Genomic DNA, 27,179 nt, shown 5'->3' with positions numbered 1-27,179 from the left:
TACTAATTCTCTCTGTATCTTTTCATTATCAAGAATGTTCTTGATTAGTTTTTTGAAAGTTCAATTAAAAAAAAAAAGAATCTGACTATAATAAGAAAGAACTCTTTTGCAACTAACGTACATTATTTCATACTGCACCCGTGTGCTCAGACATGCAGGCTAAGGGCATACATCACTTTCACTCTTTCAGACATGTCTATTGTACTGTTCTAGTACAGAGTAGTTTAAGCAGCCAGCTTAAACAATCCCCAAGTACAAACATTACCAGTAGACTCTCAATTCTTAAGCACATTATCTTAATTGTAGTACTCAGAATACACAAAGAAAATACAACTTGCAGTTCAGTTGCTTAGAAGAGAATTGTTGCCTTCTGCACATAGTCTCTATCGAGCCTCCCCAGAGGCAAGGAGATGGTCAGAACCTCAGCCCATCTACATAAGTATTGCTATACTCCATGGTGCAACCCAAGGTCCATCAAGCCCACCATCCTGTTTCCAACAGTTGCCAATCCAGGTTACAAGTACCTGGCAAAGTCCCAAAACAGTACAATACAATTTTACGCTGCTTATCCTAGAAATAAGCAGTGCATTTTCTGTAAGCCAACTTAAATAATGGCTTATGGACTTTTCTTTTAGGAAGATATCCAAATCTTTTTTTTAAACCCCGCTAAGCCAACTGCTTTTACTACATTCTCTGGCAACAAATTCCAGAGTTTAATTACATGTTGAGTGAAAAAATAGTTTCTCTGATTCATTTTAAATTACTACTTTGTAGCTTCATTGCGTGCTCCCTAGTCTTAGTATTTTTGGAAAGAGTAAACAATTCACGTCTACCCGTTCCATTCTACTTAATATAGACCTCTATCATATCTCCCCTCAGCATTCTTTTCTCCAAGCTGAAAAGCCCCAGCCGATTTAGCCTTTCTTCATAGGGAAGTCATCCCATCCATTTTATCATTTTCTTTGCCCTTCTCTGTACCTTTTCTAATTCCAATATATCTTCTTTGAGATGCGGTGACCAGAATTGAACACAATATTTGAGGTCTTTCGCACCATGGAGCGATACAAAGGCATTATAACAGCCTCATTTTTGTTTTCCATTCCTTTCCTAATAATACCTGACATTCTATTTGCTTTATTTGCCACCGCAGTATACTGAGCAAAGGGTTTCAAAGTATTGTCAATGATGACACTATAGTTTGGGTTCCTCTTTCCCACATGCATCACTTTGCACTTGCTCACATTAAACATCTGCCATTTGGATGCCCAGTCTCATAAGGTCCTCTTGTAATTTTTCACAATCCTTGCAATTTAACAACTTTGAATAACTTTGTCTGTCCTATTTAGATTGTGAGCTCTTTGAGCAGGGACTGTCTTTTCATGTATGGTGTACAGCGCTGCGTATGCCTTGTAGCGCTATAGAAGTGATAAGTAGTAGTAGTAGAGTCAATCACAGGATACTGCAAACTATAGGAAAAGCAGTCCTAATATGCAGTGCTTTCTATTACACAGGCAATGCAATTGAATATAGCTAATACTCATATTAAATGTACATAACAATACATCCTGCCTCCCATGAATATGTGGGCAGAACATCTATGTCTAGTGATAATTTGCAGCATCTGGTAATTACTAAGCAGGCCTGAAGCTGTGAATTCAACATTTCAACAGACAAGCATTTACTTATTTTCATCTTATTTGCCATACTAACATTTAACTTCTAATATTCCCCTCCTCATTGGGGGGGGGGGGGGGGACCATTTATGTTTAGGTTGTTTTCAATACCATCAAGGCTTCTTTTATACATCCAAAAGCATAGGCGGTCGGTGGCCCAACTGTTTGGGTCCCACCGTTCACGTGTCTATTAGATTGCAGGGACTGTCTCTCTTTGTGAAATTGTACAGCGCTGCGTAACCCTAGTAGCGCTTTAGAAATGTTTAGTAGTAGTGGTTAGGGCTGCAAATACTACATGCTAGCAGAATATTGCATCTTGATCACACATGAAAAACATAGGACACAACAGATATGAAGGCCTGCTATGTATCGTCTGATGGTAACTTTGTTCTTGATAATGCTTTGATTTTGTATGGCTACGAATATTGGTTGTTTGGGAATTTTCTTAAGTTATAGTTTTGTTTGGGGGGGGGGGGTGGAATCTACACGTATTTTCAGTTGTTATGGAGTTTCACTTTATGCTTGTAATTTGATTATATTCAAAAAGAAATAAAGTTAAAACAAAAAAACCCGAGAGAGCACGTGACGTGATGAGCTGAGCAGAGCAGACGTGCTTTGCCTCAGCTCCTGAGCCCTCACTCCATAAACCTTCAAAATACTGCAAATCGCGAGTAGAAAGAGGAAACCTGAGTTCTATACATCTTACTAGCCGTTAAGCCCGTTAAAACGGGCGAGTTTTTTTAATTTCACCTCCATGTGTAGCAAGTCTGCTCTGTCCCCTGTCCTCCCCCCATGTCCAGCAACCCTCCTCTGTCCTCTTCCCTCACCCCATGTCAAGCCACAGTCCTCTGTTCCCTGCCCTCCCAAAGAGACAGTGAGTGTGAGAGTGAGCAGCTAGTGTGTGTGTGCTTGGGTGTCTCTGTGTGTGTGTGTGTGTGAGTGAGTGAATGAGAGAGAGTGTGTGAGTGAGAGAGAGTGCTTGTGAGCTGTTAGTACTCCCTGTCTCAGTGGAGGTTCAGTGTCTCCTTGTAGTCAGCTGTTGGAGCTGTGTGGCAGTGGAGGTTCAGTGTCTCCTTGTAGTCAGTTGTTGGAGCTGTGTGGCAGTGGAGGTTCAGTGTCTCCTTGTAGTCAGTTGTTGGAGCTGTGTGGCAGTGGAGGTTCAGTGTCTCCCTGTAGTCAGTTGTTGGAGCTGTGTGTCAGTGGAGGTTCAGTGTCTCCCTGTAGTCAGTTGTTGGAGCTGTGTGTCAGTGGAGGTTCAGTGTCTCCTTGTAGTCAGTTGTTGCAGCTGTGTGAAAGTGGAGGTTCAGTGTCTCCTTGTAGGCAGTTGTTGGAGCTGTGTGGCAGTGGAGGTTCAGTGTCTCCTTGTAGTCAGTTGTTGGAGCTGTGTGGCAGTGGAGGTTCAGTGTCTCCTTGTAGTCAGTTGTTGGAGCTGTGTGGCAGTGGAGGTTCAGTGTCTCCTTGTAGTCAGTTGTTGGAGCTGTGTGGCAGTGGAGGTTCAGTGTCTCCTTGTAGTCAGTTGTTGGAGCTGTGTGGCAGTGGAGGTTCAGTGTCTCCTTGTAGTCAGTTGTTAGAGCTGTGTGGCAGTGGAGGTTCAGTGTCTCCTTGTAGTCAGTTGTTGGAACTGTGTGGCAGTGGAGGTTCAGTGTCTCCTTGTAGTCAGTTGTTAGAGCTGTGTGGCAGTGGAGGTTCAGTGTCTCCTTGTAGTCAGTTGTTAGAGCTGTGTGGCAGTGGAGGTTCAGTGTCTCCTTGTAGTCAGTTGTTGGAACTGTGTGGCAGTGGAGGTTCAGTGTCTCCTTGTAGTCAGTTGTTGGAGCTTTGTGGCAGTGGAGGTTCAGTGTCTCCTTGTAGTCAGTTGTTGGAGCTGTGTGGCAGTGGAGGTTCAGTGTCTCCTTGTAGTCAGTTGTTGGACCTGTGTGGCAGTGGAGGTTCAGTGTCTCCTTGTACTCAGTTGTTGGAGCTGTGTGGCAGTGGAGGTTCAGTATCTCCTTGTAGTCAGTTGTTGGAGCTTTGTGGCAGTGGAGGTTCAGTGTCTCCTTGTAGTCAGTTGTTGGAGCTGTGTGGCAGTGGAGGTTCAGCGTCTCCTTGTGGTCAGTTGTTGGAGCTGTGTGGCAGTGGAGGTTCAGCGTCTCCTTGTGGTCAGTTGTTGGAGCTGTGTGGCAGTGGAGGTTCAGCGTCTCCTTGTGGTCAGTTGTTGGAGCTGTGTGGCAGTGGAGGTTCAGCGTCTCCTTGTGGTCAGTTGTTGGAGCTGTGTGGCAGTGGAGGTTCAGCGTCTCCTTGTAGTCAGTTGTTGGAGCTTTGTGGCAGTGGAGGTTCAGCGTCTCCTTGTAGTCAGTTGTTGGAGCTTTGTGGCAGTGGAGGTTCAGCGTCTCCTTGTAGTCAGTTGTTGGAGCTGTGTGGCAGTGGAGGTTCAGTGTCTCCTTGTACTCAGTTGTTGGAGCTGTGTGGCAGTGGAGGTTCAGTGTCTCCTTGTACTCAGTTGTTGGAGCTGTGTGGCAGTGGAGGTTCAGTGTCTCCTTGTACTCAGTTGTTGGAGCTGTGTGGCAGTGGAGGTTCAGTGTCTCCTTGTACTCAGTTGTTGGAGCTGTGTGGCAGTGGAGGTTCAGTGTCTCCTTGTACTCAGTTGTTGGAGCTGTGTGGCAGTGGAGGTTCAGTGTCTCCTTGTACTCAGTTGTTGGAGCTGTGTGGCAGTGGAGGTTCAGTGTCTCCTTGTACTCAGTTGTTGGAGCTGTGTGGCAGTGGAGGTTCAGTGTCTCCTTTTAGGCAGTTGTTAGAGCAGTTTGAAACGCAGGCTCATTTTTCAGTCGTGTGCCGGTCTCCCTCCCCCCTTCCCCCCTCCCCGCATACATGTTGTTGTTCCGCCCCTTCTGCTGACTCCTGCTGTTCAGTGAGCCAAAGGGGCGGGACAGCTATGTCTTTGCTTCATGCTGCAAAGCAGGACTTTGTGTGTGTGTGCGCTGTGAGTGAATACACCTGTTTACCTTTTTCTGTTGGCCCCAGAACGTTTTTTGATCCCTGCTTGGTTTCTGCTGTGGGTTTTTTTAGTTGCCTTGGCCATTTCGTCGTTCCTGCTGTGCCCTTGTACATGGTGGTTCTCTTCTCCATCCTCCCTCCCTCCCCCATTGATGTCCACGCCCCCTCCTTCCCTCCCTATTGGCTGCATTACGTCCTCCTTCAATTTCCACGCCCCCTCCCCTCCCTATTGGCTGCATTACGTCCTCCTCCGATTTCCACGCCCCCTCCCCTCCCTATTGGCTGCATTACATCCTCCTCCGATTTCCACGCCCCCTCCCTATTGGCTGCATTACATCTTCCTCCGTTTTCCACGCCCCCTCCCCTCCCTATTGGCTGCATTACGTCCTCCTCCAATTTCCACGCCCCCTCCTTCCCTCCTTATTGGCTGCATTACGTCCTCCTTCGTTTTCCACGCCCCCTCCCCTCCCTATTGGCTGCATTATGTCCTCCTCCGATTTCCACGCCCCCTCCTTCCCTCCCTATTGGCTGCATTACATCCTCCATTTTCCACGCCCCCTCCCCTCCCTATTGGCTGCATTATGTCCTCCTCCGATTTCCACGCCCCCTCCTTCCCTCCCTATTGGCTGCATTACGTCCTCTTCCGTTTTCCACGCCCCTCCCCTCCCTATTGGCTGCATTACGTCCTCCTCCAATTTCCACGCCCCCTCCTTCCCTCCCTATTGGCTGCATTACGTTCGGTACAGGAGCTGCTGGTGGAGGCGGGGTTTGGAGTGTTGCTCCTTGAATGTTCGGTCTCTACTGCGCATTTGCGGTGAGTACGGTCACTCGCAATTTATATGTTTGATGGACAAATACCTTAAACAATCCCCAACCGGAATGGCGTTGCGTACCGGGAAAAAAGAAAAGGAAAGAGTAAAACTCCCGCAATGGAATCCAAGATGGCGGACGACCTGCTTTTGGCGAACCAAATATTCACAGCGGCACAGCTCGAGCAGCTAACGCTTGCGGTTGCAAATGCTTGGCAGCCCAAGTGGGACGCTCTGGACCAAAAGCTGGACTCTTATCAAACGAAGCTGAAAGGTATAGGGACCCGAACGGAGGATTTGGAGACCAGGGTATCCGCCCTGGAAGATGATTCCCAGGGCTATAGTACAGACCTGCGGGAGATTAAAAGGCAACTCCAGGAACACATGGACAAATTAGAAGATCTTGAAAATCGCTCCCGCAGGAACAACGTGCGTATCCGTGGGCCTTTCAGAAAAAGTACCTGAAAAAAACTTGGTTGATTGGCTCACGGAGTGGTTATCAAAGGAGCTGGCCTTGTCGGATAGCTTCGGGCCCCTGGTAATTGAACGAGCGTACCGCGTGGGCCGTAACAGGGAAAACTAGGAAAGACCTAGAGTGGTGGTGGCGCGGCTCCTCAACTACCGGCATAAGTTGGAAGTGCTGCAGGGGTTTAAGATCCGCAGAGGAGATTTGAAACATGAAGGCCGCCAAGTCCTGATTTTTCAGGACTACTCATCAGGTGTCCAGGAGCGGCAACGTAAATTTCATCCATTGTGCTATGCATTGGTCCAAAAACAAATTTGTTTTGTTCTACAATACCCAGCGGCACTGAAAGTGCAGATGCATGGGCAATGGAAAGTGTTTAAGTCACTGGATGATGCAAAAACTAAGCTCCAGGAACAAGGTATCCTGGAAGGAGAATGAGAACAATGGTAAACCCTATTGGAGAACAGGTTTCAAAATGTTTTCATTTTCTTTCGGTAGCAGTAATAGCTATAAAAATGTTTTCAGCATGCAGGAGTAGAGGGCTCTTGACACGTTAGGTGCTCTTTTGCTAATTCCCGGTTTAGGTCTGGGAATATGGCAAATGGGTTAGTTTTGAGGGGGGGGGGAATAAGGGGGATTGGAGTAAAGGGTTTATGGTTTATGTGGGAACATTGGGTTGCTATGGGATTAGGGTTATGTTTCGGCAGTGTAGGGGGCAGTATCTCGTAGGCTTAAAAATTGATCTGCTGGAGTCTTGTCTGCAGAGGGTGGATCGGGGGCTGGGGGGACTCGCAGCATCCCGGGAGTGTATGGCCATTGGGAGCAGGAGGTTCCAGGGATGACCACTAGAATTGTATCTTGGAACGTAGGTGGTATCAGCTCTCCAATCAAACGATCTAAGATTCTTTCAGCACTTAAGAGACACAGAGCTGATATTGCATGTTTGCAGGAAACACGCCTCACAGATTTAGAACACTCTAAGTTACAAAATATTGGGTGGGGGAGGTATTTGCGGCGTCATCCCAGAGTCGTAAAGGAGGGGTAGCGGTGCTGTTTCGAAAGGGGCTCCCATATAAAGCAGCTGTAATTGATAAAGGGGCCCAGGGGGATCACATATTGCTAAAAATATGGCTGTCTGGTAGAGTCATTTTGCTATTGGTCCTCTATGGGCCTAACAACCATAATCCGGCCTTCCTTACCAACTTAGCTGGGAAATGCTTACAGAGTAATAGTGGGGATTTGATTGTAGTGGGAGACTTTAATGCGGTCTTGGACCCGAGGCAGGATTGCTCCAGTGCAAAAGATTCTCAGTACAGAGGAACGCGGGCCAAAGAATTTCAGACATTTAATAGGACCCTTGACCTGGTAGACCCGTGGAGGATACTCCACCCTGGAGAGAAAGATTACACACACAGCTCAAGGGCCCATGGCACATTTGCCCGGATTGACTATATTCTGATTGCTCGCTCCCTATTTCACCTAGTAGCTGCAGCGTCTATAGGCCCAGAGGAAGTAGCAGATCATGCTATGGTGTGGTTAGACCTTGTTAACTCTGCGGAGGCTGGGGGAGGTAGGGGGTGGAGATACCCAGCGGGCCTTCATCAAGATTTACAACTGCGGGCGCACGTACAACAAAGTTGGGAACACTATATAGAACATAATCACTGGCATGCTGTTCATCAGCCTGAGTTGTTCTGGATGGCCTCGAAGGCAGTCCTTCGGGGTGCCATTATAGCCTACTGTAGCATGAAAAATAAGAAGAAGGCGGCAGGCATCCTGAATTTGGAGCGCCAGTTGCAAAAGGCAAAGAGAATACATCTTCACCACCCCACACCAGTTACCTTAGAGAATTTAAAAACCACTCAGGCGGTGTTAAATAGCCTATTACATGAAAAGGAAATGAAGTCCGCCCTGTTTTACAAATATAAGTTGCAGAGGTTTGGTAACCGGGCAGGCAGAATGTTAGGTAGGCTGATTAGAAATTCGGGAGCCCCAAGAACAGTGACCGCATTGAGAGATGAAAAAGGGAACTTAATAACAGATAGTTGAAAGATCGGGCAGGCCTTTACAGAGTACTTTAAAACATTATATAAATCCAGAGTGTCTCCCTCGGCACAAGAGATGCAGGAACATCTGACCCAGATTGGGCTCCCAAGACTAACAGGGGAGCAATTGGAGAACCTGAACAAACCGATGATAATGTTAGAACTGCAGGGTGTGATTAAAAAGTTAAAGCTCTGGTCTGCCCCGGGCCCAGATGGATTTTCAGGGGAGTACTATAAAATACTGCCAGGGGAGGCCCTAGCATCTTTGCTGGAATATTATCAGGAGGTGGTGGGGAAAAAAGAGTTTCCGAGGTATTCCAACTCAGCGCTCATAACCTTAATACCTAAGCCAGGGAAGCCTTTGGATAATGTTGAATCTTACCGACCAATTTCATTGCTAAACGTTGACACTAAAATATTGGCAAAGCTGATGGCTGAGCGTTTGGCAGAATACCTACCATTTCTGATAAGTCAAGAGCAAGTTGGGTTTGTTAGGGGCCGCCAGTCGGTTCACAATATCAGGAAGATCCTGATGGTTATGGCGGCCAGCCAGCAGCTTGGGGCCTCCACCCTGCTCTTGAGTCTAGATGCCGAAAAGGCTTTCGACCAGGTGGGGTGGGAGTTCATGTACCAGACTCTGGCTGCCATGGGTATAGAGGGGTGGTTCACACATGCAGTTCAAGCACTTTATTGTCAGCCTAAAGCTGGAGTGTTTGTAAATGGAGTCAGAGAGCCAGAGTTCCAGATATACCGGGGTACACGGCAGGGTTGTCCCTTGTCCCCCTTATTATTTATATTGTCCTTGGAACTGTTGCTGCGGAAAGTCTCCTTAGCCCCAGACCTCCAGGGGGTTAATCTGGCAGGACAGGATATTCGGATTCTAGCTTATGCAGATGATTTATTAGTAATTCTGAGAGAGCCCTCTAAGACTTTAACAAATTTGCTGCAGTTAATTGAGCAGTAAGGGAGATACTCTGGGTTTTGTTTACATTTACATAAATCTATAGCCCTACCAGTGTTGTCAGGAGAACCAGCAATCTGGCTGGGGAGCTTCCCCATCCAATGGACACAGACCTCATTGAAATACTTGGGAATCACCATCACTAGGGATTTATCACAATTATATGTGCAAATGTACAGCGACTATTGCGAGACACTAATAGACAGTTGGAGGCCTGGGGGCCCTTGCCACTTTCTCTGATGGGAAGGATTGCGCTGTTCAACATAGTTGTGGCCCCCAGGTGGCTCTACACATTTCAGTCACTCCCATTGTTTCTAAAAAAAATCTGATGAGCGGAAGCTGATAAAAATGGTGCAAAATTTTTTATGGAAGAAGAAAGGCCACGTCTGTCATATTCCGCATTAAGTGTCCCAGTCGAGTATGGAGGCCTGGGACTATTAAATATCAAGTATATGACAGTGGCAAGCGGAATGCGGCATATCAATGACTGGTTCCGTGGAACCCAGGATTATACAGTCACGTCCATAGAAATGCATTTGTATCCCGAAACGCATTTTAGTAACTACCTGCATACAGCAGGGCCTCCCTTGCCATATATACTGCAAAAGACAGGAATTTTGAGGCCGGCGAAAGCTGTATGGCAATGGGTCTGTAAGTTGCATCAATTCTCTGCAAAAACTACCCCGTTTCTATCGATTTGTGAAAACCCTGCCTTTCCACCAGGCATTTTATATCCAGCTTTCCAAAGATGGAAGCGGAAAGGGATGATATACTTATTGCATGTAGTCTCCCTGGAAGGACGGGTTAAATCATTCCAGGAGCTCCAGGCGGAATTTGGCCTGCCTCCTTCGGATGAATTTCACTACAGTCCTTCCCTGGGAGGATTTACTACTACTACTATTTAGCATTTCTATAGCGCTACAAGGTGTACGCAGCGCTGCACAAACATAGAAGAAAGACAGTCCCTGCTCAAAGAGCTTACAATCTAATAGATTTAGCGGAAGATATTTAGGAAGAACTGGCCTCAGCATTTTCCTTAGCAGTGCAACAGCAAGTGCCGCTTAAGTTTTACCACAGGCACATTAGAGACATAGTGCAAGAACCTGATTATGTCAAGTTGTTATCCCAGTGGAAGCAGGACATCCCGATGGATTTTACAATATCTCAGTTGAAAACCCATGTTTTGACTTTAAGGAAACATACTTCTATGGTTTCGCACTGGGAAACCCAGTACAAAGTGGCACTTAGACTTTACATTCCTCCTATGAGAGCTTTCCATATGGGGATCTCTCCGTGGGGGGAGTGCCCCAAATGTAAGGAACCTGGAGCTTCTCTGGGGCATATGCTCTGGAGGTGCAGAGGCATTGTCAGCTATTGGAAGCAGTTAATACACTATGTATCTCGCATTTGGCAGACCAGGTGGAAATATGACCCAGGTTTGTTGCTGGGTCACCCTGTACTTGTCCGACGAATACCGAAAGGTTTTACAGCTTTTGTGCACAAGACCATAGTAGTTGCCATGCAAGTGATCCTGTCTGAGTGGGTATCCTATAGTTATCCATCCTATTCCCAGTGGCGGACTCGTATGATCCTGCTGTTGTGAGTCGAAAGGATGGGGGTGCATGACCTTAACTCTGGACCTGGTCTGCGGTTTCTAGATACTTGGCACCCATTGTTAGATACAATGACCCCGGCTGCCAGGAGTAGGTTGCTGAACTTTTAACAGTTTCCCAGGCAATGTACAAAGAAGGGTTGGGGAGAGGGGGAGGGACTTTGGGTAAAACGGGGGGGGGGGGGGGGGGGGGGGGGGAGGGGGGAAGGGAGAGGTAGCAGGGGGTTGTTTGGGGAGGTAGGGGAATTTATTTTAAAAAATGTATTATGTTGTAGACATGGTTGATGTTCTTTACTCCTGTTGAGATACAGATTTAAAAATGTGTGTGTACAATATCATTTAGTATTTCTTGTACAGGATATTTTGTCTTTAATAAAAAAGATAAACCATTAAAAAAAAACCCATGGATGCCATTAGTGCCTTGAGAACATTATTTTTTTTCTAAGCCTATAATGTTGTATGTCTAAAGGATGATTTACATCAACAAAATTCTGCAGTTGATTAACATAGCCACAAAGATCAACCAATGTGAACATACACAACTCCTCCACATATATTTAGCATTGTCTTATAATACCTGATTGTTATACTACTATTATGTTTCTTCATCATCATGTTGCCCAATGATATTTCTGTAACACTTAATGTCTATTTTCTAATGTAATTCCACTATTCATGATGCATTGTAAGCCACATTGAGCCTGCAAAGAGTTGGGAAAATGTGGGATACAAATGCAATAAATACTTAGCCACAGGGCATCTAAGCTTGGCTTCTTTAAGTTAGATGTCACCATCTCCGTTGACAATAGGAGCCTACTGTAATTATCTGAAGCATGCTATCTATGGCATCTGTTTTAATTGCTTTTATCCAGTTAAGTAGGGGGAAATCAACAAGAGCAGTAGTATTATGAGACATGGGGATCACTCTTAAAAGCTCCTCTGTGCCTACTGAAATGCACCCCCTCCCATATGAAGCAATTGAAATGGTTGCCAGTGCGCTGGAGGATATTATATTGATGGTGATAGTCCATCAGCCTTATGTATCACTAGTAAAAAAAAGGCCCGTTTCTGAAGGCAAGGAAACGGGCCCTAGGCAGGCAATTCCCCCCCCCCCCCCGCGGCGCCGCCGTTGTGGACTACCTGTGCTGACGGGGGACCCAAACCCCCGACAGCCAAAGTGCTGTTGTGCCCTTCGTGTTGTTCATCTTCTCTGCAAGTTCCTCTGCGTGCGTCTGACGTCAGACACACGCAGAGAAACTTGCAGAGAAGATGAACAACGCGAAGGGCACAACAGCACTTTGGCTGTCGGGGGTTTGGGTCCCCCGTCAGCACAGGTAGTCCACAACGGCGGCGGGCCAGGGGGGGTCGAGGGGGCCGTAGCGCGGGGGTTGACAGATGATTCCGAGGCAGGGGGAGGAGTAGGGAAACACGCTGCGAGTGTTTCCCTACTACTCCCCTTGCCTTGGAATCAGCTGTCCTGACGTCAGTGCGTGTCTGCCTAGCAGACCACCACCTCCAGGGAGCCACTGTCCCAAGCACAGAACGTTGGAGGTGAGAATTATTATATAGGATGATTGTGCTTATTATTTAAGAAATCCCGTGAAACAATACCTGCTAACTTGTGCTTTGAGATCTCAACATAAAAATGAGTTTGTGATTCCTGCACTTCAGCACATGCGCTTGGAAGTCATGCAACTGGTACTTTTTCAATCTATGGACCCATTGAATGAAATAGATTGCCATCACGGCTCAAACATGAAACTTGCATGCTTACCTTCAAGAAATGTCTAAGAGACCTTTTTTTATTTGAGGCGTATGAAAATGCTGCTAGCACGCCAACATCGTACTACAGCTTGCTTCGGGGCTTCGGCCTGACAGCATGATGTGCCCCGCCTCCTCTGACCAGCCTTCCTTATGATGCGTCCAGCCCTCGCGGAAGCAGGAAGTTTGGTCAGAGGATGTGGGACACGTCAGGCCAAAGCCCTGAAGCAAGCTGTAGTATGATGTTGGCATGCTGCTACCAGCAGCGATGGGCGATCTAAATCAAATTAGAGGGACCACGGCCAGGGGGATAGACACTGCATCGGGGGGGGGGGGGGGGGATGAGGGAGAGCCTGTCAGTAGCGGCGATCTGATTAAATTAGAGGGACTGCAGGGAGGGAGTGAGAGGGATAGATGCTGCATCGGGGGTGGGTGGGGGGGGGGGGGAGGGATAAGAGAGAGAGAGAGACACTTGGGGCTTGCGGCTCCTCCCCAAGCCTCTTATACCGGGCGCCTATGCCCAAAAGTATGGACTGATCTCTAAAGATAAGAAAGGATAAAGTAGCAGGTAAAAGCTAATTTTCTTTCCTTTAGTCCCAAAGGATCAGTCCAGGTCCCACCCTTCTCTATTATACTCTGCTTTGTTTAGGATTTTGTTTCTTAGGCACAAGGTTTGTGACATTTGTTTTACGAAGTTTGCATGAGTTCTACTTCTTTCTGTCAAGTTCTTAGTGCTTGGCTAGTCAAATACTAAAGGGAACCTAATGCACAACAGCCCTATAAGGCAAAGTTCTACCCACAAGTATGGGCTGATCCTTTGAGACTAAAGGAAAGAACATTAGCAGGGAAGAACTAATTTCTCCTTACAGTGGCAGATGCAAATTTAGTCAATATTGCTCTCATAATATCTTAAAGTGTAGACTCTGGGGTTTTAGTGTGTGGCTGCATAGCAGGAGTCTGATTGCTAGATGCAACTTTTTTTTGCTACGTTTTCCACACTCCAGGCATCTGGTTTGATTTTAAAATGGTAAATGGTCATCTTATTCATATAGTTCTTGGACCTGTAAGTTGTTGAATACTGACAGTGAAGTTTACCTTCTTTTGTTAAAGGAATGAAATGTGATTTTGAAATTGGTTTAATTACTGGTGGTGTTATGCTTTCAATTCACACATTAACACTAACACTTTTGTTCTTTGTGCTTTTAGGCAACCATTGGAATTGATTTTCTCTCAAAAACAATGTATCTAGAAGATCGCACGGTGAGTGAGGATTGTGCATGTTTAGCAGCAGAAAGCATCCCGGATCTTAAAGCTTGTTTGGAATTTTTCTACTCTGGGGATAATAACAGTTAAGGTTGCAAGTTAGTGACAGTTAACTGTGCGATTAACACATTAATCAGTAGGGGCGATGGAGGTAAAGGGGGAAAAAAAAAAAAGGCAAGCAAATTGTGATTAAAGAAATTAATCGCACATCTGCATCTCCTGTCTCTTACAAACGTCTCTTCTACTCCTGACCCCTGTCCTCAGCATGATCCAGCATCTTTCCCTCCAACCAGGATTCAAGATTAAAAACAAAAAAAGTGTGGGTAAAATTCAAATAGAATTCTTTGTATTCAGAAAGGTCAGACTGAAGAAATGTGTTTTTAGAAGACTTCTAAAAGTTAGGTAATGATCTGTAAACTTGATGTAGGAAGAGAATTCCAAATTTTGGTGCCTTGATAGGAGAAATTAGCGGAGTGAATTGTTTTATATATCACTTTCTTACAGATAGGGAAATGGAAGACAAGATATTCATATATGATGGGGCTTGACCAAACAGAATTTGGTGAATGAAAACGCGTAATTTGAAAGATACTCTATCTCTTATTGGTAACCAATGTAGCTCATATAAAAGCGGAGTGTCTTTGACGAAGTGAGGTGATCCACATATAAGAAGAGCAACAGTATTTTGAGCTGTTTGTAATTTTTTGAGAAGACCACCTTTAAGTCCAGCATAGATGGAATTGCAGTAGTCAGATTTGGTGAGGACAAGGGATTGAACCCAAAGTATGAAAGACAGATTTAGAGAAAAATGGCCTCAATCTCTTTTAGCTTCCAAAGTGAGTGAAAGACACTCGAGGTCAACTTGGCTGAGGAAACGATCTTTTGTGACTCCCAAAAATTTCATTGAAGTCTCAAAGGAATAGATTTTGTTCTTAATAGTAATGTTACCAAGATTCATAGGATGGTGAGGGTTAGTTATAATTAGAAACTTAGTTTTATCCGTATAAAGTTTTAGTTTGAAATTATTTTGTATCTGGGGCAATGAAGATTTAAGTGATTTGCCCAGAGTCACAAGGAGCTGCAATGGGAAATAAACGCTAGTCGTGCGATTAATTGCAATTAAAAAATTTGATCATGGGATTGATCACGATTACAATTTTTAATCTGTCTGCAGCCCTAATAAAAAAATCATTTGATCTCATTTCTCTCTTTATGAGAAAGTTATACTTTTGTCCATAGCTTCCAAGTTAGAGAAGTGCTTGACTTTCTGGCACATCATCTGAATATGTCTGGGTCTGGTTTTCAGATGCTTTCTTAATTCCGGGCCAAAAGCTTAAAGCATCAGATATGTAGAAGCTTCTAGTTCTTGTTTTTATGTGTGTGTTTTGTTTCTTTGATTTTTTTTTTCTTATTTTTATCTTTTCATTCTTCCAGAAAAAAAGTTCCCTATACTAGTAATGTTGTAGATGGCAACAGATAAAGGTTTTCCAGCTGATATCCTGCATATCATCATGCTCTATCCTATCCTAGGTGACTTTTATTGTCACCCTGATTTGGTATTCTTCCATCCTATATAGATGGGTATACAACTGCCATCCAGACTCCCCCTCCGCCCCTCAAATTTTAGCGCCAAGCTTTGTTGTCTGAACTACTTTACAAATAGAGAGGCAGTAAGGAACATCTAGCACCCTAGATCTTCATGGTCTTTGCTGGACATTATCTGATTGCCAGCCTCGAGGCCTCCTGCTGTGCAGGGCCCCTGGAACTGCCCATTATTGGACCCAACCCCGAGGCAACGTGTGGATTTGATGTTGTCCTCATTGGCACTGAGAACCTCAGTGACATGCTTTGGGCGAAGGCTAAGGAGCATAGTCATCGGTTGTCTTCGATGCATCAAAGGATTTGGCACCCAAGAAGCGCCTGCTCCGGAAGGACTGCTCCCCTTCCATACAGGAGGTGTCGATTAACTGGTCTCCTAGCAGTCAAGACCTAGCTCCGGCATCTTCACCAGTGGTTCTGCAACCTGCACCTGAACCGACACTCCAGCCTTTCCCAGTATCGGCCCTTGATGAGTGCATCCAGGCCTTGCTCCTGGATGGCATCATGCAACAGGTTGCATCGGGGGATGTTTGTGCCTGTCTTGCCTACTGTTATGGTCCCACTTGGCCCTCAGCCTGTGGTTTGGCCTTGGACACCAATGCTGCATGCTGCTCCGGTGTCGACTGCCACCCATGCCGGCACTGTACATGACAGTCAGATGCCTTCCTTCTCAATTGGAGGACAGGTCTTCTGTATGCTTATCCTCCCATACATCTAGTAGGGAAAACTTTGTTGAAACTCAAGCAAGACTGCGCAACCATGATTCTGATCGTGCCATACTGGCCGCAACAGATATGGTTCCCTCTACTTCTGGAGTTATCCTCCTAAGAACTGTGGAGATTGGAGTGTTTTCCGACCCTCATCACATGGAACAAGGGGTCTCTTCTACATCCCAACTTCCAGTCTCTGCCTCTCTCAGCTTGGATGTTGAGAGCCTAGAGTTCGCTTCCTTGGGTCGTTCGGAGGGTGTCTCCCGGGTCTTGCTGTCTTCCAGGAAAGACTCCACTAAGAGGTGCTGTTCTTTCAAATGGAGGAGGTTTCCCGTCTGGTGTGAGAGCAAGGCCCTAGATACCTTTGCTTGCCCTACACAGACTCTGCTTGAATATCTTCTACACCTATCAGTCTGGTCTTGAGACCAACTCCGTAAGGGTTCACCTTATTGCAATTAGTGCTTATCAACGTGTAGAGGGTAAACCAAGCTCTGGACAGCCTCTAGTTGTTCTCTTCATGAGAGGTTTGCTTTTGTCAAAGCCCCTTGTCGAATCTCCATCTGAACGTTGTTCTCACCCAGGTGAATTCCTGTCATCTGAAGTACTTGATCTGGAAGGTCATTTTTTTGGTGGCTGTTACTTCAGTCTGTAGGATCAGTGAGTTTCAGTCCTTAGTGGTGGATGCACCTTATACTAAGTTTCATCACAACAGAGTAGTCCTCCACACGCACCCAAAATTCCTGCCGAAAGTGGTGTCAGAGTTCCATCTGAAGCAGTTGATTGTCTTGCAATCATTCTTTCTCCGACCTTATCGCATCCTGGTGAAAAGACCTTGCACACCTTGGATTGCAAGAGAGCATTGGCCTACTACATGGAGCAGACCAGGCCCCACAGACAGTCCGCCCAACTTTTTATTTCTTTTGATCCCAATAGGGTGTGTCACCATCTGTAAATGCACCATTTCTAATTGCAATTCCTTCACTTCTGCCCAGACTGGGCCAGTCCTAGAGGGTCATGTCACGGCTCACAATGTCAGATCCATGGCTGCGTCGGTAGCCTCCATTGAAGATATTTGCAAGGCTGCGACGTGGTCTTCAGTGCACACATTCACATCACGCTACTGCCTTGAACAGGATACTCGACTCGACAGTCGGTTTGGGCAGTCGTTGCAGAATCTGTTTGAGGTCTAGAATCCAACTCCACCCTCCTAAGCCTGTTTTCTTCTGTTGTTTTCTTCTGTTCCAGGCTGCACTCTCATTCAGATTGTATATAGTTTCAGGTTAATCTGTGTTATGTCCTGGCTGCTGTGAGGCCCAGTTGACCAGTGTTTGTTGTTTTTGGTGATCCTGGATGCTAGGGATTCCCCACTTGTGAGAATTAATGCCCTGCTTGCTCCAGATAAGGTATTCTCCAAGGTCAGCAGGGCTTATATTCTCACAATCCCTCCCACCCTCCCCTTGGAGTTGTCTCCTTTCTTATTTTTACTTTTTTGCTGTAGTATAAAACTGAGGAGACGGTGCTGTCGCGGCAGGTGGGAATGCACTCGCGTGTGTGAGAGAGAGCATGTCTCATGTTCCACAAAGCTCTACTTATGCTAATCATAAGTCCCAGACTGGGCAAGCATTTTGGCGTTAACCATTTGTGAGAATATAAGTCTTGCTGTCCTCAGAATAACTGCTATAGGTATTCGCTTTTCCTCGGGTTACTTCTGAGTCTATCCCCTTTCACCGTCATCCTATGCCCCCCGTTCCAGTGATTCCTTTTAATCGAAAGAGACTCTCCTCCTGTGCATTTATGCCGCATAGGTATTTAATTGTCCCTCTCATATCTCCCATCTTTCTTTCAAGTATACATATTGAGATTTTTGTCCCCCTATGCTCTATGACAAGGACCACGGACCATTTCAGTAGCTACCTTCTGGTTCATCTCCATCCTCTTTATATCCTTTTGAAGGTACAGTCCCCAGAATTGTACACAATATTCTAAATAAGGTCTTACCAGAGGCTTATACGGGGGCATCATCGCTTCCTTTCTCCTACTGGCCATTCCTCTCTCTTATCTACCCAAGCATCCTTCTAGCTTTCACACTTTACTTTTCTGTTTTGCCACTTTAAGTTAATCACATATGATTACACCCAAGTCCCACTCCTCTTTTGTGCATAAAAGTTCTTTACTGCCTAAACTAACATTCCTTCTGGTTTTTGCAACCCAAATACGTGACCTGCATTTTTTTAGCATTAAATCTAAGCTTCCAAATTTCAGACCATTCCTCTTACTAAGTCGTTCCTCATATTATCCATATGATCAGATTTTGGTATTGTCCACAAAGTGGCAAACCTTCAGCAATATCGCTTACAAAAAATGTTAAAAAGAACAGGTTCAAGTAGCGAACTTTGCAGCACACCACTGGTAGTATCCTTTTCCTCATAATGAGCTCCATTTACCACTACCCTCTCATTTTCAACTTAACCAGTTTCTAACCCAGTCAGTCGCTTTAGGGCCAATACTGAGGGGAACCGTGTTAAACGCTTTGCTACAATTTAAATACACCACATCTAGTGCTCTCCCTCAATCCAACTCTCTGATCACCCAGTCAAAGAAATTAATCGGATTTGTCTGACGAGATCTGCCGCTAGTGAAACCATTGGGTCCTGTAATCTGTTGGATTCCAAAAACTTTATTATTGTCTTTTAAAAGCATTTCCAGTAATTTACTTACCAGAGAAGTCAGACTTACTGGCCTATAATCCCCAAAGCCCTACCTTCCTATGTTAACCTACTTCTTATCACCTAAGTACTCACTTCATCCCACGCTGTATATCTTCGTGTAGCTAATTGATGTAAACCACACTGAACCTTAGAAAGGAGATATTAGTGGTATATAAGACCTGATTTGATAAGTTAGTACCTTTTTCTGTGGGCTAACTTTGTACATATTTTGACTAGCTTTTCAGAGGTAGCATTCCCTTGGAAGGGAATTCTAGCTTCTGAAAGCTGGTCAAATGTATTTAGTCCAATAAAAAGGTACCACTATATCATCACCGCATCTCAAGAAAGATATAGTGGAATTGGAAAAGGTGCAGCGAAGGGCGACTAAAATGATAGCGGGGATGGGACGACTTCCCTATGAAGAAAGACTAAGGAGGCTAGGGCTTTTCAGCTTGGAGAAGAGACGGCTGAGGGGAGACATGATAGAGGTATATAAAATAATGAGTGGAGTGGAACAGGTGGATGTGAAGCGTCTGTTCACGCTTTCCAAAAATACTAGGACTAGGGGGCATGTGATGAAACTACAGTGTAGTAAATTTAAAACAAATCTGAGAAAATTTTTCTTCACCCAATGCGTAATTAAACTCTGGAATTCGTTGCCAGAGAACGTGGTGAAGGCGGTTAGCTTGGTAGAGTTTAAAAAGGGGTTAGACGGTTTTCTAAAGGACAAGTCCATAAACTGCTACTAAATGGACTTGGGAGAAATCCACAATTCCAGGAATAACATGTATAGAATGTTTGTGCGTTTGGGAAGCTTGCCAGGTGCCCTTGGCCTGGATTGGCCGCTGTCATGGATAGGATGCTGGGCTCGATGGACCCTTGGTCTCTTCCCAGTGTGGCATTACTTATGTACTTATTTTCAAAATATGGCTTTAGAAACACAAAAATGCAAGAGTAGCCTGTTTTACTTCTACTGCATACATTTGCTTTTAAAACCAGTAAGTGAAGATTTGTGACCTGTATTTAGGGTTGCCAGCTAACCCTGGTTTTGCTCTATTGCTTGCAGGGGATTGTAAGTTTTATTTTCTTAAGAAATCAGTGAGGAAAATAAGAGCTAGAAATGCTTTTATGCATTGAGTAATAATTTATTTATTTATTTATTGCATTTGTATCCCACATTATCCCACCTCTTTACAGGTTCAATGTGGCTTACAATATGTCAAGGATAGTGGAAATGAGAAGAGGGTGAACATTTAGTATAACAGAGAGATTTAGGGTTAACTGGTAGAGGAATAGATGAGAATGCTAAGACAGAAGGCATAATAACATTTCTAGATATATGTGGGAGTTTCACATGTTTTGGTCTTTGTGGTATATCTTGTCGAAGAGATGAGTCTTTAGTAGTTTACGGAAGTTAGTCAGTTCATAGGTCGCTTTTAGGTTACGTGGCAGTGCATTCCAAAATTGCGTGCTCATGTAGGAAAAAGTTGATGCATGCGTTAATTTGTACGTTAGACCTTTACAGTTGGGGAAATGAAGATTAAGGAATGTGCGAGAAGATTTTTTAGCATTCCTGAATGGTAGGTCTATCAGGTCTGACATGTAGGTTGGGGCATCGCCATGGATGATTTTATGAACTAGGGTACATACTTTGAACGTGATGCGTTCTTTGAGTGGGAGCCAGTGTAGTGGAAAAAGCATGCAGAGCATAGTTCATGAAATTGTTTTCAACCCGTCTCGGTGCACATATTGATGTGTCTCTGATCTTGAGGGGAATGAATGTTTGAACAGAGCAGTTCTCAAACATTCTCTTGGGGGGTGTGGGGAGTTATAAAATAAAACCATTAGATATCACCATCAATAAATTTGAAAAACAGGATTTTATAATTTGACCAAAGAAAATGAAATACACTTCTGAATCTCCAAGAGCCAAACCTGGATAGCTGATGCTGAGTGTACGGAGACTTAATTTAGGGACCCTTTTACTAAAGCGTAGTGAAATCTGGGCTTAATGCATTTTATATGGGACAAATTTAATGCAGTCAAAGTGATTTACAATAAAATCCAATAGGTAAAACAAAAATAGGGAAAGGAACGCCAAAAAAAAATTTAGGATAGGCGACAAACACATTAGAGATCAATCATATATCACGTGATATGTTTACATAATATCTTTTATATTACAAATGAACTGATCCAACCAACTGCAAATATTCAGTACAATCCTCAATAAATATTCAAATCTGTGAAATCTGTAGATCTGAACAAAGTGAAAAGTGGGTGGAAAAAACCTCAAACAGCTCCAGGTAGACACCTTCGGAGCTAATAACTCTTCATCATTGGCAAAAAAAAAACCAACACAGCACAGTTAACATAAGTGCAAAAGTACCACCCTTTCGTTTCTTATGATACTTTTTTAACAAAGTGAAATGCACTTATCTAGCCTTCTCCAGCAGAATAAAGTGGTCCTCAGTCCGAAGTTGGTCAGTGTTTCACACTGCTGTTTCAAGGTTGGGACTTTGATTATCTTGCACCATTGGGATTGTTTTCTGAAAGATAATTGCCCCCCGTTACTCACAATGTACTATTCACATAAGAAATGATGATGAAGATGATTTTATGATAGTCACATTAAATGAATTGTGTGGGTTTTTGGCCAGTGATTGATTTTTGTCCAGGTGGCAGCCACCATAGTAGATGACGGCAGAGAAAGACCTGCACGGTCCATCCAGTCTGCCCAACAATATAAACTCCTGTGTGCTACTTTTTGTATGTATACCTCACCTTGATTTGTATCTGCCATTTTTAGGGCACAGACCGTAGAAGTCTGCCTAGCACTAGCCCCGCCTCCCACCACCGGTTCTGCTGGTTAGTCTGTGTTCATTTTAGGTTATTTTAGACTGCTTAGCCACTGACTTCTGAGGTCTTTTCCTCCACCATAGTTCAACATTTTTTTTTTTTTTTTGTGAATCAGTTTTACTTGGGTTGTGTTTTGCATATTACTTGCTCTACATAAATCTGTCAGTTGGAGTCCATCCACTCCTTAATAGCTACTAAACATTTGAACAAAGTGTCAGAAAATGAGGATTCTGCAGCTGCAAAAAATTGAGATCATGGGTATAAATATGATAATGCACTGCCTATTCACTTAGTAACTTAAGATAGGGGAAGATGTACACAGTGTTGGGGGAAAAAGTGGCACCCCTTACATAGTTTTAAAATACTTTGCAATTGTTTAAACACTTAGTATGACCTTTGAAAATACATGGGTTTTTTCCTACGTTTATTCATAATAATTTGTGCTCAGTGTGTCCTCCTTCAACCTTGACACATTCACAAAGTCTTTGTGACTGAACTGCTGGCTCAATGAATTCTGAGGTTGTATTAATTAAGAGCTCTGTTGTTTTGAGAGCTCGATGTGCTGGAGCTCCATCCGATAGAAAAATAAAGTACTGAGAATTGCCTTGAGTTTCAGACAGAAGGTTCTGCTGCAGTAGGACATTATTGGGTTATTTGGAAAAATGTTGGGGGTCCTATTTTTTCTGGACACAGTGAAGATTAAACAAAATAGCTTGGGGAATACCAATCATAAGAGTAAGTTATTTAGTAATGGTTAATATGTGAGTGGCTCACTGGATCAGGTCCTTCAAGTCTCTTGCCTTCTCATCATTAATGTAACCTGGTGTTCAGACTTGTATAGAAATATAGATATTCTGAATATTTTCGGTTTGGTAAAATGGGAACATTTTGAAATGCGTGTACCCTCTGTATTTGATGTATAGTACAGTATCGGGCTTATTTTCGAAAGAGAAGGGCGCCCATCTGTCGACACAAATTGGGAGATGGGCGTCCTTCTCTCAGGGTCGCCTAAATCGGTGTAATCGAAAGCCGATTTTGGGCGCCCCAACTGCTTCCCGTCGTGGGGACGACTAAAGTTCCCAGGGGGCGTGTCGGAGGCGTAGCGGAGGCGGGACTGGGGCATACCTAACAGATGGGCTTCCTTGAGCAATAATGGAAAAAAGAAGGGCGTCCCTGACGAGCACTTGGCCGACTTTACTTGGTCCATTTTTTCTTACAACCAAGCCTCAAAAAGGTGCCTGAACTGACCAGATGACCACCGGAGGGAATCGGGGATGACCTCCCCTGACTTCCCTAGTGGTGACTAACCCCCACCCACCCTGAAAAAAGCAACTTTAAAAACTTTTTTTTGCCATCCTCAAATATCATGCTTGGGTCCATCGCAGCAGTATGCGGGGGGGGGGGGGGGGAGAGGTGTGTGAGTGTCAGCGGAGGCATAGCGAAGGCGTGGACGTTCTTCTTTCAAACATTTTGGATGTCCTGAACTGCCCCCCCCCCCCCCCCCCCACAGGGACGGCCAAATTTCAAGGGAGTAGAGTGGAGGAGTGACCTAGTGGTTAGAGCACTGGTCTTGTAATCCAGAGGTGGCCGGTTCAAATCCCACTGATGCTACTTGTGATCCAAAATCCAAATAAATAAAGGGGGTGTCGGAGGCATAACAAAGGCATGGACGTCCTTCTCACAGAAACATCCACATTTTGGATGTCCTCAACTGCCCGTTGCAGGGACAGATGCATAGTGAAGGCGCCTAACGCTTGGATGTCCTTCACCCATACTCAAAAAAAAAAAACCCAAAACATCCCTGACGAGCACTTGGAAGTTTTCACCTGGACTTGTGTTTTTTTAAGGTTGTAGATGGAAATTTATTTAAGGTTGTAGATGGCTAGTATATACACAGCTTGTTTGCGTGTCGTCTTTGGCATGCGCAGAGCAGCCACGCATAATGCATGGCTGCTGTGCACTGGCTTCCCCTCTTTAGGAAGGAAATCGTGTGCAAATGAGCTAACAGCGAGCTGCTCATTTGCATGTGATTTCCTTCATGCATGCCCGTTCCTTTCTGAATCGCTAAGGGATCGGTAAGGGAAGGGCTTTTTCTGTTCAGTTAGTCCACTGCAGTGCCCCATAGGGTGCCCGGTTGGTGTCCTGGCATGTCAGGGGGACCAGTGCACTACGAATGCTGGCTCCTCCCACGACCAAATGAGTCGTTTTTGGTCGTTTTTGAGATGGGCGTCCTCGGTTTCCATTATTGCCGAAAACCGGGGACGACCATCTCTAAGGTCGATCTAAATGTTGAGATTTGGCCGTCCCTGACCGTATTATCGAAACGAAAGATGGACACCCATCTTGTTTCGATAATACGGCTTTCCCTGCCCCTTTACGGAGCCGTCCTGCGAAGTCGACCCCTGGAAAACTTGGGCGCCCTGTTCGATTATGCTCCTCCACGTCACTTAATCTTAGATTACTACTTGAGCAAGTTAAATGTTTTAAAGAAAAAATGCTTAAGTGTTTTACAATGCAGACCTAAATGCACTTTGCTGTTTGCTTTTATTTCAGGAAAAGTAGCTTGGGGATCAGTTTTATGTGTTGTATGCAAACTTCTTCCTTCTTTTTTTGATGGGTAGTTCTTTTCTCAGAGGACAAGCAGGATGCAGAAATCCTCACACATGGATGATGTCATGTGATGGAACTCCATGTGATAACTTATATCCAGCACTGAACTAAAGAACTGCCTGATTAATATTTAAGGTAGACAAGTATGATAGTCACACCATTGTTGTTGCAATTGTACTGGTTACCAGTACAGACACAAATCATTTTTAAGCTTTGTTGCTTGGTTTTTCTAAATATGTACGGTGAAACACCTGCTGATATGTCAAGTCTAATTTGGTTATCAGTTAGAAATGTTAGTCCTGGATCCAGATGATGGATTTTTTTTTTTTTTTTTTTAAATTCTTGAGAACCCAGATCCAAAAAAGGTGGTTATAAGAGATTTTTTAGGTACATACTGGGACAGACCGAAGGTCCATCAAGCCCACCATCCTGTTTCCAACAGTGGCCAATCCAAGTCACAAGTACCTGGCAAGATCCCAAAACAGTACATTTTATGTTCTTAACCTAGAAATAAGCAGTGGATTTTCCCCATGTCTATTTTAATAACATGGACTTTTCTTTTAGGAAGCTATCCAAACTTTTTAAGAACTCCTGCTAAGCTAACTGCTTTTACTACATTCTCTGTCAACAAATTCCAGAGTTTAATTACACGTTGGGTGAAAAAAAAAATTCTCAGATTCATTTTAAATTTATTACTTTGTAACTTCATTGCATGCCCCGTAGTCCTAGTATTTTTGAAAGAGTAAACAAGCGATTCACATCTACCCATTCTACTCCACTCATTAATAGATCTCTATCATATCTCCCCTCAGCCATCTTTTCTCCATGCTGAAGAGCCCTAGCCGCTTCAGCCTTACCTCATAGGGAAGTCGTCCCATCCCCTTTATCATTTTTGCCACCCTTCTCTGTACCTTTTCTAATTCCACTATATCTTTTTTGAGATATGGTGAGCAGAACTGAACACAATATTCAAAGTGTGGTCGCACCATGGAGTGATACAAAGGCATTATAATGTGGTCATTTTTGTTTTCCATTCCTTTCCTAATACCTAACATTATATTTGCTTTCTTAGCCACCGCTTCAGATGGGAGGGTTTCAGTGTATCATCAACGATGATGCCTAGATCCCTTTCCTGGAGTGGAGGAGTGGCCTAGTGGTTAGGGTGGTGGACTTTGGTCCTGGGGAACTGAGGAACTGAGTTCAATTCCCACTTCAGGCACAGCTCCTTGTGACTCTGGGCAAGTCACTTAACCCTCCATTGCCCTATGTAAGCCGCATTGAGCCTGCCATGAGTGGGAAAGCGCGGGGTACAAATGTAACATAAAAAAAAATGTGTAACCCTTGCATTACATAACTATAATTCGGGTTCTTCTTTCCCACATGCAACAAGAACACCGTAAGCAGGAAAAGCCTCTACCACGCATCCACACAGCACAAGAGGAATAAAGGCTGACCACAGACCAAACGAACTCGGGAGATGATGCTGAAGAGTATTTTATTGGTTGGGTAAAGGACCCGACACGGCCCGTGTTTTGGTGCCACAAGCGCCTGCCTCAGTGGTCACAAATGATATTTTAAAAAACATATAAATGTATAATGTATATATAAACATGAGTATAAAAACATGTTTAAACAATTAAAGAATAAAAGTGTGCAAAATAATAAACGGGTATACACCTTTACTTAAAATTAAGGCAAACCATAAGTACTTAAATTTAAAATAAATTTAAAAATCTTCTAGATAAAATGTGTGTGTTGTGTTTAAAAGCAGACATATTTGCAAAAAAAGTGATACTGAATTAGTATACATAAGAGCACAAAAAAAAAAGTGCCAGTGGACTAATATAAAAGGAGATGTCATAAAATTTAAAAAGCATGAAGACTTAACCGCAGAGTGCACTGACTAAATGAGATGGTTACCTAGGGTGCACTCTGTGAGACATATAGAAAACTCCGCAAAATATAAAATCTAAAAAGGCAAAGAAATACATAACATATGAAAAGCAATACTTTGCTGGTAAACACTTTAGCCCGTTTCGAACCTTAGTTTATGGGTAAAAATGTATCTAAGAAGAGATGAAAAATAAAAATTTTAAAAGGGAAAAGCTGGGGACAGTCAAGAGGCATATCGTTTACTTTTGATAACATATGCATAAAAAAATAGATCTAAAACATCGCTAGAATAAATAACCAACCGTATAAAAGTTTATATGAGTAAAAAGAGACATAGCATGCATCTGGAAGATAAAAACGTGCATATGAAAGCAAACCACCAATGTCAAGGTTACGTGATGTTGACATCACTGAAAAGACGAGTGAACGAATCCAGCCAAAAAGCTTGAAACTGAATACTGTGGCTATAACCGCTACGGACAAGAAACGTTTAACAAAGGAAATATAGAAGACCAGGCATAGGATATTTATCACTGGAAGACATGCTGCTCAGTGCTATATAGCCTCTTATTGAAAGTGCATCGAACTGCCGTACAAGTATATATATATATAGCATTGTGCTAGAATGCACTTGCTCACGTTAAACGTCATCTGCCATTTAGATGCCCAGTCTCCCAGTCTCGTAATGTCCTCTTGTAATTTTTCACAATCCTCTTGCGATTTAACAACTTTGAATAACTTTGTGTCGTCAGCAATTTAACTTTAGATCATTTATAAGTATGTTAAAAAGCAGCAGTCTCAGCACAGACCCCTGGAGAACCCTACTGTCTACCCTTCTCCATTGAGAATACTGACCATTTAACCCTGTTCTCTGTTTTCTACCTTTTAACCAGTTTGTAATCCACAATAGAACACTACCTCCTATCCCATGACTTTCCAGTTTCCTCTGGTACTTTGTCAAATGCCTTTTGAAAATCCAGATACACAATATCGACTGGCTCACCTTTATCCACATGTTTGTTCACCCCTTCAAAGAAATGTAGTAGATTGGTGAGGCAAGATTTCCCTTCACTAAATCCATGTTGGCTTTGCCTCATTAATCCATTCTTTTGAATATGCTCTGTAATTTTGTTCTTTATAATAGTCTCTTCCACTTTGCCCGGCATCGACATCGGGCTCACCGGTCTGTAATTTCCTGGATCACCTCTGGAACCTTTTTAAAAAAATTGGTGTTACATTG

At 44.0% G+C, this 27,179-nt stretch overlaps 1 protein-coding gene across 4 annotated transcripts in view; it reads left to right on the top strand.

The window, feature by feature from the left end:
* Positions 1-27,179, top strand: part of RAB41 (RAB41, member RAS oncogene family) — a 94,309-nt gene that overhangs the window by 31,424 nt on the left and 35,706 nt on the right. For all 4 annotated transcript variants that reach the window (XR_003942938.1, XM_030210632.1, XM_030210633.1 and 1 more), the window contains exon 3: positions 13,504-13,557. Coding sequence is in view for 3 of the 4 variants with exons in the window: in XM_030210632.1 (XP_030066492.1) it covers positions 13,504-13,557 (54 nt within the window). In the remaining variant the exon portion in view is untranslated. The remainder of the gene's footprint in view (positions 1-13,503; positions 13,558-27,179) is intronic.

This window comes from Microcaecilia unicolor, chromosome 7 (assembly GCF_901765095.1).
Source record: "Microcaecilia unicolor chromosome 7, aMicUni1.1, whole genome shotgun sequence".
Classification (NCBI taxonomy): domain Eukaryota; kingdom Metazoa; phylum Chordata; class Amphibia; order Gymnophiona; family Siphonopidae; genus Microcaecilia; species Microcaecilia unicolor.
The sequence above is the reverse complement of the archived record's forward strand: the minus strand, read 5'-3'. Positions and strand labels throughout refer to the sequence as shown.